The 14,221-nt window shown below is 36.5% G+C and overlaps 1 protein-coding gene across 1 annotated transcript in view; it reads left to right on the top strand.

Moving 5' to 3' along the window:
* Positions 1–14,221, top strand: part of TOPAZ1 (testis and ovary specific TOPAZ 1) — a 42,839-nt gene that overhangs the window by 2,440 nt on the left and 26,178 nt on the right. The window contains exons 2-5 of the mRNA XM_055806474.1: positions 781–3,223; positions 8,702–8,769; positions 11,132–11,262; positions 13,160–13,221. Of these exons, the coding sequence (XP_055662449.1) occupies positions 781–3,223; positions 8,702–8,769; positions 11,132–11,262; positions 13,160–13,221 (2,704 nt within the window). The remainder of the gene's footprint in view (positions 1–780; positions 3,224–8,701; positions 8,770–11,131; positions 11,263–13,159; positions 13,222–14,221) is intronic.

Raw genomic sequence — 14,221 nt, 5'->3', positions numbered from 1 at the left:
GAAAGTTGTCTAAAAGGCATTCTTTTTACTTTCAAAATGGGTACATTCAAATGAAAAATACTTGCTGTAGGCTGTTATTAAGAAATATTATATCTAGGAACCATATTCTGAGAAAGTTTGGTATTAAAATTGTATCTTATTTACTTTGAAAACTAAGATCTAAAAAAATCCATCATTCTACCAGTACATTCTTTAGTCCATTTCCAGAAAAAAAATTCAGAGGTACAGTTTTTCACATAATCTGTATTTGCTTTTAATTAAAAAATTAAAAAAAAAAAACCTTTATAAAAATGCAAGCCCTGCAGTTTTCCTAATCTTCTTCAACAGTCTGATGCATTTGGTTGGACTATATATCTGGAATAAATTACTACATTCTTATGAACAAGCTTTCCTGTTACAGAGCACCTACTGTGTAAACAAAAGATTTTAAGACCAAGTGTGCAAACAGCACCTGCATGGTTTTTTGCCAGACTTGCTCTAATTTGTTTTCCACCTATGTTTTAAATCTACAACTTCCTATGTCCTTGTTACACCTTAAAGTTTTGTTCATCTTCACATTTGTTTCTGAAGACAAAATATCATTTGTTACTGCAAGTCTGCTAATAGTGGTCGCTTAAAAAAAAGCAACTGCTAAAACTACAGAAATGTTTTAGCCTTGTATGCTATCTTGTTCTTTGATAGCCTTGAATGTTTTTTGTTCTCGTTATAAAATAATGTAGTACTAGGATGGTCATTCTCCCTTAGCATATTCTTTAATGACATTCTTTATTTTTTAATCAGCAAAGGAAAAATGGAAAGCAATTGAGCAGGAGTTCGGTACACGAGCTGTGAAGAAGCTTAAGACAAATCAAAACAAATCAGAAGATTCTGAGCAAAAGGAACCTCACTACTATGAATTTCCTGCGGTTACTACTTCAGGTGGGACTCGAAGCAAGAGCTTTCGATGTCATCCTGTAACAAAATCTGGCATCCAGCGTAAAAAAAGGAAACCCAGAACCGATCAAATTGGGTGCTTGCAAAGTGTTAGTGTGACTGCAGCTGAAAATGTGAGAAATGTATCTGCAAAATGTGATGCTGAACATTGCAAAAATGTCCTAAACCACAGTAATGGCTTGCTCTGTGCAACAGAAAAGAATCCTTTTGTGAGGCTAGAGGTCTGTAGTTATATCAATACATTTGTGAAGTCTTCAGCTAGTGAAAGTAGCAGCCATTATAAATTAAGTGGGTTCTTCCATGTAGCCCAGGATAAAAGCAAGCATGTTTTTCCTGACAGTGGTGTAGAACAGAGTGATATGAATTGCAGTGCTAGTAGAATGCGAAGTGAGAGATCACCTATAAAATGTAGTTTATTGTTTAATAAAGAAACACCTCAAAATGTAGAAGGGTGTTGTTCATGCTGTCAGAGTGAAAACGCTAAGTGTTTAAGGGGAAAAAAGTGGAGTATTGGTAGAAGGCATAGAAAAAAGATGAAAATCACTGAAAAATCGGCAGTGCAGAATGTTTTCACAGCCATAGCTCATGAATGCAGTGAGTGTGAGCTACAAACAGAAGCACCAGTTGCCACATCAAGCTCCCTTGCCGTTTTAGGAATAAATCATAAGGAAACTACTCTTACAGCTTCATATGATCATACATCAAATCTTCATATAAGAAGACCTACTCATGAAGTACAAAATATATCAGTCTGGAGAAAGGATAGTACCAAACCACTTGCATTTGAAGATGGCTTTAAGACATCTGAGCTCTCCATGATAGCAGTAGGAGAAAACTCAAACAGTATGGCACATCGTTCTGCTGCCTCAGGTAGCCTGAGAGTGCTAGCTCAGGTCCGTGATGTTCCCAGTTGTCACAAAAGCAAGACAGATGAAAAATTGAGTAAAGTTAATAAGAAACTGCAGCAGTTTACCTGTCAAAGAACAATACCTATGACTGGTAAAAAAGTTTGGCCTTTCGAATCATGTGCCAGGACTTACAAGTGGGTTCAAAAAAATCATGGATCCATCTCGGAAGGAAAAAAGCTTTCAAGGGCTGCTTTCCAGGAGTCCTCTAGTAAAAGTAGTGTTGAAGCTGTAGGAAGCAGTGCTGTGACTGGGAATTTGAGACTGTTGGAGTTGCATATGTCATCAGCAGAAATTAACAAAGCATCTACACATAAAATAAAGGATCCAAATACTGAATGTCTGACCTCACTTGAAACACCAGAATCCTCTTCCGTGAATATTTATGAGGCTTTGAGAAGGAGCAGTGAAAATGTGGAATCAGCAGTTAGTATGGACAGAAGTGCTGTGGCTTTTAACCATGATGATGTGCAAAAAGTTAAAACAACCTTGAATTTTACAACAAAACAGAAAGGTAAAAATAAAGAAGCTGTAACAAAGAGAGACCTGTCTGTGACAGTCCAGACAGGTAACACACACAGAGCAAACTTCAGCCATAAAGCATCAGTAGTGAACCAAACATTTTCTGATTTAAAGGGAATGAAAGGATTAAGCACTGGAAACTTGACAAAGTTCAAAATTCCTTTATGCAGAAATAAAACTGAATTCAGAAAATTGAAATCTGTCCATTCATTTGAAAGAAAAACATGTAGTCCAGTAGAAGTTCTTGACAGCATTAGTGTTTCGAGGAGGCAGCAATCAGGTGAACAGACTTTTCTGCTTAATTCTGAGGAGCAGTCTCTTACTGTCACAAGTGATGCTATGTCTACAGCTTCCATGAAGAAAGAAGTAGGTGAGATCAACAGTAAGGACTTTCAGAATGATGGCTCTGAAAACCTTTCAAATGAGATGTCTGTGCTCCCTGAGCAGTTTTCTTTATATCCACATCCTTTTCTCAATGGGCAACTAGCAGCATCTGTGCCTGATTTCCATGATACTAAATGCATACTAAAATCTAATTTTCCCAATCATTCTTGGAAAACCATTGACCGCTCTGTTTCATTAGAAATAAATGATGATAGAAAATCAAGAGAGAATCTTTCACAACACGAAAGTCAACATTTTCCAGATATTCTTGAAGCTTACGAAAAAGATGTTCTTGTCATTGATGTGATTCAAGATGACCCTGACCTTTTTGGAACAAATAATGAAAAGGAATTTGCACTTGCAGAGTGTGAAAATTGTCCTGTGAAGGCGTCCTGTACTAGCAGATGCATTGAAGACAAAAAGCAGGATGTTAAGCCTGTTATCTCAGAAAATAGAGACTCAGTAGATGATAATTTTAGGTATGCATATAATTCTTTTTATTATAGTAATTCTAAGTAATTTGTTCTCATATCAGTATACTTTGGTTGTAGTGGTCAGTCTTCCTTACAGAATTTCAGTAATTTCTGGGTTGATTTTAAATGTCAAAATTTGATTGAGGTAAGGCAGTATTCTGAATGCAAATACATTAATTGGTTCTTCGTAAGAACTAAGATAAACTCTGAATCAAAGGAAATCATGGTCCTAAAGAATTGGTTTAAACCAAGTGAAGTGGAATGTGAAAGTATAAACAAATTAAGAATATTATTTTTAATAAATAATATATTTAAATATCTGACTTGATTTGAGATAGCATGTATCCCTTTGATGGGAGATTTTTAGTTGTAAAGTTGTATAATACAGAGAAATATTTTTTACTTTCTAGGTGCAGCTTATTTTTCTGCTGGATCTGTATGAGTAAATGGTTGTCTGTACAGTAACATTCCATTCTGTCATCCTCTTTCCCTGCTTTTCTCCTATCCCCAGACATGTAAATCATTTTCAAATCTGTAATTTGGCTGACACAATATAGATGTTTATGATTCTGCATCTTCATTCAGCAAGTTCCTGGTGTAAATTATGGGTATTAATTTTTTATGGGTTTTGAGATGATAATGAAAGTCACTGAAAGGGGAAGAGAGGTTTAAAGTAGAAACAAACTTTTGTAAAAGAGGTAGTAGTCCTTTGAGGGATAGAGGAACTAGTTAACTGTCTAGTCTGTTTTCTCTCATAAGCTTTGATACTTGTGTTTAATTAAGGAGTTTTAAGATTAATTTTTTCATCTTACAAAGTAAACCATAAAGCTTAGATAGAAATAGTACAAGATTTTCCACTGAAGATTAGGGTTGTTTTACTGGGAGGAGTGTTTTAATTTTCTTCCTGTGCTCTTTCTGGGAGGTGTTATGTTATCCTTATTTTAAATAATGTTTTAATTATTTTCAACGTTGTACCTCCTTATAACTGCATTCACTTTTTTTACTCTCTACTCTCCTTATTCTTTCTCCTTCACTAAGCCCATGTGCCAAAGAGGAAAGGAATCTTCTTTGAGGTGCTAAACAAGTTTTTTAGACATGAGAATATAAAACTTGCAGATGTTAATAGAATAAAATTTCTACCAAAACAAGCCTCTCAAGAACAGGGCAAGTCTTTAGTAGGAGCATGCAGCTTAAGAAGCAACTAGGCTGCCTCACAGTAAATTTTTTAGTATGAGTATTCATGTTGTGTACATTTCTGTATATTATATACACTGTATAACAGAATTGAGTATTTGCTTTGTATTACCCAGGGTAATAATGGCTGTTCAGAGATGGTTTCCCACAGACTGTCCTGACAGCTCTTTCACAGAATGGAAGGCCAGAACATCTGAGCCCTTTACACTCGTGTATTAGTTATGATAGTAAAGTTTGCTATTTATATGAATACTAACTGAAAATTACTGGCTTTTGTAAGTGCTTTGTAGGGAGGACAAATATTCCCTTTAATTAGTAATGACATTGAGTTAGAGTAACATTATCACAACCATTAGATGAAAACTGAACTTGTTTGAAGTCGTATTTCAGCTTTCTTCCTGGTACCTGCTGAATTTGCTTGTCATCAGCCAAGACAAATAAAAATGCATGGTTCCTATTTCTTAAAATTTCCACTTAATCTGGTAAAGAAGCAAGCAAAATTGTCTGGTTTTGCTTTTTACCTTCCATAGTTTGATGCAAAGATCATTAGACAGTGACTGATTATAGTTGGTAACAGTCAGGAACATATTCATGTAATGACTACAAGAATATTAAAGTAGGGCAATAGACTATACCACAGCGTTATCAGGTGGCTTATGGTATAACCAGATAATGGCCATTTCATGCTATTGATTTTTTATTTTGTTGTTATTTACCAGATACAACTGGGACTTCAGCTTTGTTTGGCCAACCAAAAAAGTGATTATGCTGGTAGAGTTAGGCTCACATTGTACTACATATTTTGAAATAAAATACTGTTTTTGTTAATGTCCTTTGTTTTGTTTTGGGGTTGTTTTTTGTGTGTGGTTTGTTGGGGTTTTTTTCTTTCTTTCCAGGTGTTCTAGACTATTGTCTATATTTTCTTGTCTGGCTTCTGATTTTATACATGCTCGGTTTTGCTTCATTGCAGTATTAGTTTGTAACACCACTTCAGCCTGTCCATGTGGAACAATGAGTCAGAACTGCACTGTTGTAAACCAACTCTAATTAGTTTGTATGCATGTTTTGTTTAACCTTTGGTTACTGTTAGCCATTATACTCTAGATGAATGTAATCTAGGTAGAAGAGCAATGCAAGCACTTAATGGCTGCACAAGGTGGTTTTTGCTGAATGTTTTCGTTAACTGTATCAATACATAGCTTTTATTATAATTTTTTCAGATTAATGTTTCAGATTAGCAAGAACAGGCAGATGATGACAGAAAGAATCAGGATCTTTGCTAATACAGTTTTAGTGCATGTATGCATGGGGATGGACTTCAGAACATTACTTCTTGTGTACTGATATTTTAGTCTGGCATTGGTACAGAGCAGTAAGAACTGTATTTCTGCTAGCAGCAGGTTATTCTGAAAGTGTAGCTGGGTTGTTAAAAAGCTTTTTAAAATGTGTTCAGTGTTACTTATGAGTTCAATAGCATTTAAATTGTAATTGTAAAGGAAACGATTGGTGCCTTAATTTGTAGTTTTCTTCCAACTACAAAAATCTGAGATCTAGCAGCTTGTCAAAATGACAGTTGCTGTAATGAAGTAATACTTTTTATTGACATTTCATAGTGAAACAGTGTGAAGGATGTACCAGCTTGATTCAGGAACTGACAAGTGTTCAGTGGCAACTATTAGCCACTGTGGGTTTGTAGCTATTAGCGTGGATCCATGTTTTTGTTTGAGTTTTGAATTTAAACACCAAGACATGTTTAGCCAATGACACTTTTTATCTTTGACTGTTTGTGACCTTAAAAGCCATAGGGGTATTTTTAGTTATGAAAATTCAAGGATAGTAATTTTTGGCTTCCAAATTTCAGATAATGTGGGCACCTGTTCTTCAAAAGCAGAACATAATGGTCACAACAGTGATTGAGATACAAAATTCAAATAAGTCTTGGGGGGTTGCTATTGGTTGATTAGTTGGATTTTTTTAAGCGAACTAACCAAGCAGCCAGCAACCACAGATGCATCTAATATTGCTACACATCTGTGACCTAAAGTTTCCTACTTAACTAATTGTGCTTGTTCATGCGCCCAGAACTGATGTCTCTGACCAAGTAGTTTTAAGTAGGACAAGCAGGTTGTGTTCTTTAGTCCAGGAAGATTCAGAAAAGGCTCTGCTTGTGAATGTCATGAATGGTTTGATTCAGTTAGCATGCTCTGCCTTTTAGGGTAAGGTTATTCCTCTGGTGGTTGCATTTTAAGAAGAGAATAGTGAGTGCTGGTCACTTCCAGGCATTAGTTGCTAGTCATCAGGAAAGGATTCTGGATCTGCAGCCTGAATGGGGCTGTGAAAACTCAGGTTTCGCATATAGTTATGTTTGCCATTTTCTATTGCATACCCCCGAGTGACTCCCAACAGTGCAGGTTTTTGAATCAATCATCTGAGGTGTTTCTTTTCTCTAATGTAGGGATTTTAACTCTTAAGTGGCATCCAGTATATCTCTTCATCCCAACAGAACTAGGATGATACCTTTGAAAGCACATCAGCAGCCATTCTTGCTCTTAGGAGACTTCTGCATTTTACTCTTTTGAATAAAAAGCCTAAACTTGAATCCATTTTTCATATGCAAAATAGCAAAGTGAACACTGTGGGTTCTGTAACTTGTGCTGTAAAGAGAGATTTGCTTAAACTTAATCAGCATCATGCAAGAGCATCCCACATTCTGACATGGTCTAGTCTCTCTCCATTTCTAGATCTCTAAAAGGTGTTGACTACTTCTGATTCTGTCAGTGCTCCTAGATTTGTCAGGTTGGTGAGCAAATGCCAAGTACGGTAATAAATGTAGTTTTCTGTATGTGTTTTAGACACCTTCTTTATGAGGGCTTACAAGGCGCTTCTGTAACTATTTCACACTACACAATTGGCAGAATCTGGTAAAGATTTGGAAGTGGGTTTTGACCTGAACATGAAGACTTTGGTCTCTTGATGCTGCTAAATATTTTCAGTTTTCAGCAATGTTTATGAAAATGACAGCTTTCTGGAACTGTCTGCACTGCAATTTTACAAAAAAGAAAGTCTGTTGTTGTTGTAGGCAAAATCACTCAAACTTTGCATTTCACATAAAATTGGGGGGGGGGGGGGAGAGCCTGCAGAGAGCCTGCCTCTAATAAAAATCACTCTCATCACTGCAAAATTGCTGTAACTTATTTAACTCTGCTTCGTAATGAATCTCATGCATATACATAGGTATCTGTGCCTGAATGTTTGTGTAGTTCCAAGTTATGTGTATTGGGAAGCTTTCATTTCCACTAGGTTGTTGCAAATTTTCATTATTCCATTTTGCTAGGCAGCTTGCTGTCACTATACTTGGTGTCATTCTCCAGGTACGAGCTTCCAAAAAATCTGTGATGATGAAGTTGTTTTATGTAGTCTATATATAATGTTTTAATATCAGTGCATATAAATATCTTAAGGGGGGGGGTGGCAGGAGGACGGGGCCAGGCTAGTTTCAGTGATGCCCACTGACAGGACAAGGGGCCATGGATACAAACTGCAACACAGGAACTTCCATCTGAATATGAGGAAAAACTTGTTTACTTTGAGAGCAACAGAGCCCTGGCACAGGCTGCCCGGAGAGGTTGTGGAGTCTCCTTCTCTGGAGATAGTAAAAAAAACCCTGGATGTAATTCTGTGCAACCTGCTGTAGGTGAACCGGCTATAGCAGAGGGTTGGACCAGATGATCTCCAGAGGTCCCTTCCAACCCTGACCATTCTGCGAGTCTGACTTTTCTAAAGAGGACTACTTACTTTTTAACCAATTTATCTTCAAAATAGGTGAAGTTAGTGTCTTTCTGTGAACAAATGTTTTTGTTAATCTCTTTGAGATTCATTATTATGCAAATTGTCTCAAATATAAAATTACTATAAATCATCTTTTGTAGAAACTGATGAATTGGCTTGTTAGCACAGTATTTCCATAATTTGCTATACAGAGAATCATAAAAGATTTCCCTTCTCAGTATTCTAGGCAAAAGTGAAGTGAGATAATGAGCTTTTACTGACAGATATTGGGACTTGAAATGTCTTGGTTTTACTTAGCATGTTTAGGTGTGTATCTGTAAGGATGGGCATAAGAAAGCCAAAAGAGAAGAGTTAATAACAGTCTTACAACAGTGTATTTTATGGAAGGATTCTGTCAATAGCTAAAAGTATTACTGAGATCTTTAATTTTACATAACTGGTTAGATTAATTCTGCTTTTGTGCAAGATGGAAATCTTAAATATGCGTTTTGTTCCAAACAGACACATTACCATACAAGAATCTGGAATGTCAAATGATACTGAAAATTCCTGTGGTTGGATGCTAAAAGGTAAGAGTCTTTGGAGATTTTTTAATGCATAATCAAGAGGAGAAAGTAACCACAAAGATGTTCAGTGGCAAAACCTAGGCTTCCTACTTTCCCATAAAGTAAGAACTTGTCAGTTCAGTAGTATCTTCTTATTCTAACAGCAGCTTGTTTCCTAATGCGTATAAAATGGATGTCTTTTGAAATGGTACCAACCTGAGCCTTACAGTGAGCATCTATTTCTCTGTAGTGCTTGTCTGTTGGTAGTACTAGGTTGGGTTTTTGTTTGGTTTTGATTGTGGGTGTTTTTCCATCTCTGGTACTTTAGGCAAGGAATTCTGTTGATAAGATGATAGTAACACACCGAGTACTGTGGTAGTGCTTTGGGAGTCAGTTGGTTGTTCTCTTGTGTTCATCAGAAGACAGAATTTTATAATAAGGTTTTTTTTCCAGGTTGTACGTTTGGTTTTTCTGGATGCTATGCCCCTCTTCTGACAAACTTGGTTTTTAAGGGTGCTTATTTTTTTTTAGAGAAAGATAACTTCTGACTTAACGTTTTTTTCTTCCTATTTTAAGTAGAACAGTCCAGCTAGGTAGCATGTGAATGTGATTTGTTTTGTTTTCTACAGCTTGCATACAGACCTACTACGCATGTGTCTGATGTGAAAAGTATTTCTTAGGCTGGAGGACCGGGATTTTGACTTTTAACAGAATCCCATTACTGACACTGCAGAAAGCACAGAGTGCTGAGACTGGTTTTGAAAGTTCTTGGTGTTTCTCTTTCTGGAGGCAGTTTGCTGTTAATGTAGCACTCTGCCATTATGTGTTGATTTTGCTGCAGGCTTGAAAAGTGTCTGTGACAGTACCTCTTGTGGGTTTTTTTCATATTAATGTGTTATATTTAGGTAGAAAAAGTGAGTGATTTGGGCAGTGATTTGTAGCCTCCTGGAGAAAAAGGAGTGAATAGTGACTGACTGGGGGAGAGTTACAGGCTTCAGTGATTAGAAGGCAAAATAAAAGGTAATGAGGATTTAAGAGCTCAGACACCAAGAAATAGATGCAAGTTCCCTCCCTGAGGTGTTCGGGGGCAGTACACAGTGAGGCCACTGGTGTGTAAGGAGCGAGAGGGGCCTGTGCCATGGCATCTGCAGTGCTGAGGTAATTGAAACCAAATGTGGGAGCAAGTCTTGTACTATTTAGTAACTTCTGCATTTTCTTAGACTGCTTGTTGTTTTACTTCATGCTGTAATGAAGTTTGAGGCTAAAAGTCATTTGAGTCTGTGGTGCTCGAAATAAAGAAAAAGGCTTAAGTCAGTCCTTCCCAGATAAGAGAAATTTAGGATCACATCACACTCTTAGATTAATATGCACATGGTAACTTATGTTTGGTACATGACTTTTTAAAAAGACCTGTACAGAACACAAGAAACATGCCAGGTTTTGGTAATTACTGACAATTTATGTATTTATTTAGAAATACATGTTACTGCTTTGATGTCTTGTGTTATGTAGTGAAGTCATGGCTGCTTGTCTCAGTGGCTTCAGTCTTAAGGGGCAGCAAATGCTATAGTTAAGGTATTCTAGATTACGTCAATCCTCTTCATCTTTCAAATGGAAGTGTTATGTACATTGACTTCAAGTAGATGTGTCTTGTACTGATGGTCATACAGAGACCAGTGACTGTAAGATAAAAGCCTTTCCAATAATTGATCTTTCTTCCTGTATCTGGACAATGCAGTGCAGTTGAAATTCATTCATGTGATCCGATGAAATAGCAAATTTATTTTCTATTCAGAACACTTCTATTGTACATAAACAGCTGCTTCAGAAAACCTCAGTCAGGTGTGCTGTTCATTTCCTGTGGCATCTGCAAAAGATGCTGAAGTTTCCTGACACTGAATTAATTCTCATTGCGTTTACTGTTTTACAGGAATTTGGAGTTTCTCAGAACTATCTATATTTAGTTCAGGTTTGCATCATGTCATTATGATTAACTTATCCCTTTCTCCAGCAAAGACTAACTTTCTACCTGCTTAGCAAATTACCGTACATATCTTTGGCTGTGTTTTAATAACAAAGCTTGACTGAGTTAATTTCTAAAATATTGAATTCAGTATTGTATAAATAAACCTGTTGTACTGTTCCACAGGGACTATTACAGAACATACAGCTTGGATAGAATTTTAATTGCAGATTCAGTTTAATACTTATTTGCAATGGTTGTGCTTTAAAGGTGAAATAATTTTACCTATAAATTTCACATTTAGGAAGTCCTAGGAGTTCTTAAATGTCATTAGTATTAAGGCTTTGTAATATTTAGGAAATAAAAGCTTTGTTGTCTTGTAGCATGGGAAGCATATAAAGTAATATGTTTATACATTTTCAGCTGAAGATATTAAAACCCGCAACTCCTCCAGAGGAAGTAGTCCTTTGGGAGGCATTACTGAGGACTGTCTTGAAGATGGGCAACCAAGAAAACTAGATGAACTTTTAAAGAGTTTTGACATGGGTGAAAAGGTACTGAGCAAGCATGCTTCTGTCACTAAATAGTTTAAGAAATGATAGTCCATGTAGTTGGATAATTTTAATTACTAATGCTGTTTTATCAACAAAATTCTTAATTTCCTGTAATAAAAAGAATATTAGTGTTTCATAGAATGCTGTGCTGACAGTGTAGGCTTTGCTTGACAGAACTTGATTTTTTTGTGTTGTCACTAATAATTCATCTTCAAATTTGAAATGAAACAAGGTATTGTTATATCAGTTGTTACAATAATTCTGTATTACCAATTGTATGAAAATTACTGTTCCTGGTGAACACCGAAGAGTACTACTGCGCATATGTGACATTTTTACATAACATACCTAGATTTAAAAGTCTCAGTCTCAGAAGGACAGGATGGTGTTGGAAATCTGGGAAGCTGCACAGCCATTGTGCGTCCATGGAAGATCAGTCTGTGGCTCATTACTCGGGCAGAAGGGCCATTACATTAACATACTGACTTCCTGGCTGTTCAGAGGGAAGTTAAGCCATTTTCATGCTCACAGACTTTATCTGACCTTCATACTCTCTCTGTCCTTCCTCTAGATAGTAAGTCTAGGTCTTTAAAGACTTGCTGAAGTATTCTACTATTTACTTTGATAATGGCTTGGAATTTACGACTCTCTGCCACAGAGGCATAGGTGCTGATAACATTTACTGTTTTCCACTACTTCAAGAGTGGATAATGGTTTTAACTGGGTAAGTTAAACTGTAAAATATACATGGCTAAAAACTGGTAAGTAATTGCTAAGGTAATCAAACAGCAGGGAATCAGTTTCCCTGGCAAAATCATTATTTAAAAGCAGAATAGAAACATATCCTTCAGCAAATGGAATTGGGGCTGTTAACATCTGATTCACAAAGTGAACAGCACCATTTTGTTCCCTGACCTCTTGGAGAGGGTAAAAGGGTCTGTCAAATAGTATAGGTTACTGGACATGTAGTACTTGTTGCAATATTGCCAAGTCAATCCCAATTGGTTGTGGCTTTATAAAATCAGTATCTGAATGTTTGCTTTTCTGTGCTGTGTTGGACAGCAGTAAATACATACAACTAAAGTCACCAAAGCCTCAAACTTAAGCCATAAAATACATGTTACAGCCCTTCATGTATTCCTGTATGTGGATGGAAAACTAGCTGTGTTTGGGGTGATCTTGAGTTTTGTTGTTTTGATGGCTTTTCCAACTAATAATGCTGTGAGAAGGACAAAAACTAACCATGAAAAAACCCTAAAAATATTTGGGTAACCGGTGAAGTTCGGAAATCCAATGGGAGAATATCCATCCCTAATTCTTTGGCTATCGTATATTTGTGATATAATGTGAAGTTCAAGTTACTTCACTAATAATGGATAAAACAAAGCCAGGATTCCATGACTTTGTTCTGTATCAGTCCTGTCAGATTCTCACCCCCAAATATGTTACAGGCTCTTTTTTCTCCGTATCTTTGGGGATTTTTTACCTATACACCATGGTGTGCAGCTGAGCAAAAGCCTTAGATCTCTCCTCAATACAGCTTTAAATTTTCATTAAACTTGATAGAATGTCTCTTGTGGGTTTCTACGTATCAGTCAGGTGCAGTTAAAATTGGGCAGTGGGCCTAAAAATTGCTGGGCTTACCAGTGGGTGCAAAGACAAGTGAAGACAATCATGTCACCTATTTTCCAATTAAAAATCACTATTAAGATCACAGTATAATGGTAGAGTGTCCATTTAAAAAGATGATGTAAAAGTAACCTTACAGTTTTTACAGTCAGAGCTATATTATCACACCTTCCAAAAATCACAAACAGTTGTAACTCTGTAGTGTAAAGTGTAACAGGCTTAGGAGTGCTTTGTGGTATCTGAAAGTATATTTTAAATATCTTCACAGTTCAGGTTTGCAGATGGAGTGCCTGATGTTAAACAAGGAAAAAAAGGTGAAGCTGTGAACAGGTATATATATACTGTGTCCTTCATGTAACCTGTGATATTCCCCAGTTACTGTACAAACGAAATGCAGTGTTTTTACCAAAACACCATCAGCATTTTCATTCCATTTTCCTATGTTATTGTGACTATGTGATGAAGAAAATAAATATGTGAAATAATACAGTTTCACTGTGCAGAGTACAAGACAAGTATAGTCATAGCCTGACAGGAAGATAGAGGCTATTTTGTCTTTTGGCTGGTGATGAAATATGTCCAGTTCATGCCAGTGTCCCACCTTGGCATCTTGGTGTGAATGCGGCATAAAATACATTTCCAGCCACAGTAGCACTTACCAGAACTTTAAAAAAAACCAAAACAGTCAATGAAAATTTCAGCTTTCTTTTCTGCTTTTTGGACTTTCTAAACTGATGGAAGAAGTGAAAGATCTCATTCAGAGTCAGGCTGACAAATATCTGAACAGCAGTAGAAAAAAGGCTCTTAAAAACGTGGCATGTAGAGTTAAGCATGTGCTTTACTCTTTCGCTAGCTTCAAGCTGTGCTTAACAGTGTTTATTGTATGTACAACCTGAAGTGTCAGACTAAGAAACTTCCGTTCAACATCAACCCAAAAATGAAGCAGAGTAAGACTTTGTAGAAAAAAGTATACTTAACTGATGGAATACTTGAAGTAATTAGAAGAGAAATAACAGATATTTCTGAGTCATTTTCACAATAATCAGGAAACCTTAGCTGGCATAGAAGAGGGTATTGCTCTTGTGCAGCACCACTCACATTTCTGTGACAGACTTGAAGTGTATTAGAGGTTGTTATGTGGAGAATATTGCATCTTTTTATTAATCCACTAGAGAGCTCCAAGCTCCTCCTTCTGCTAAAACACCCATTTAAATGTACCTTAGTAGCATAAGTAGTTCTTTATGCTATAGAATAAGTAGATTATGCTGGATAAAATATGTTTGTGCAAGTGATGCTGCATTACTTCACTTCCTTAGTTGAAATGCAGCAC

Source organism: Falco peregrinus, chromosome 5 (genome assembly GCF_023634155.1).
Source record: "Falco peregrinus isolate bFalPer1 chromosome 5, bFalPer1.pri, whole genome shotgun sequence".
In the NCBI taxonomy this organism is placed as follows: Eukaryota; Metazoa; Chordata; class Aves; order Falconiformes; family Falconidae; genus Falco; species Falco peregrinus.
The sequence above is the reverse complement of the archived record's forward strand: the minus strand, read 5'-3'. Positions and strand labels throughout refer to the sequence as shown.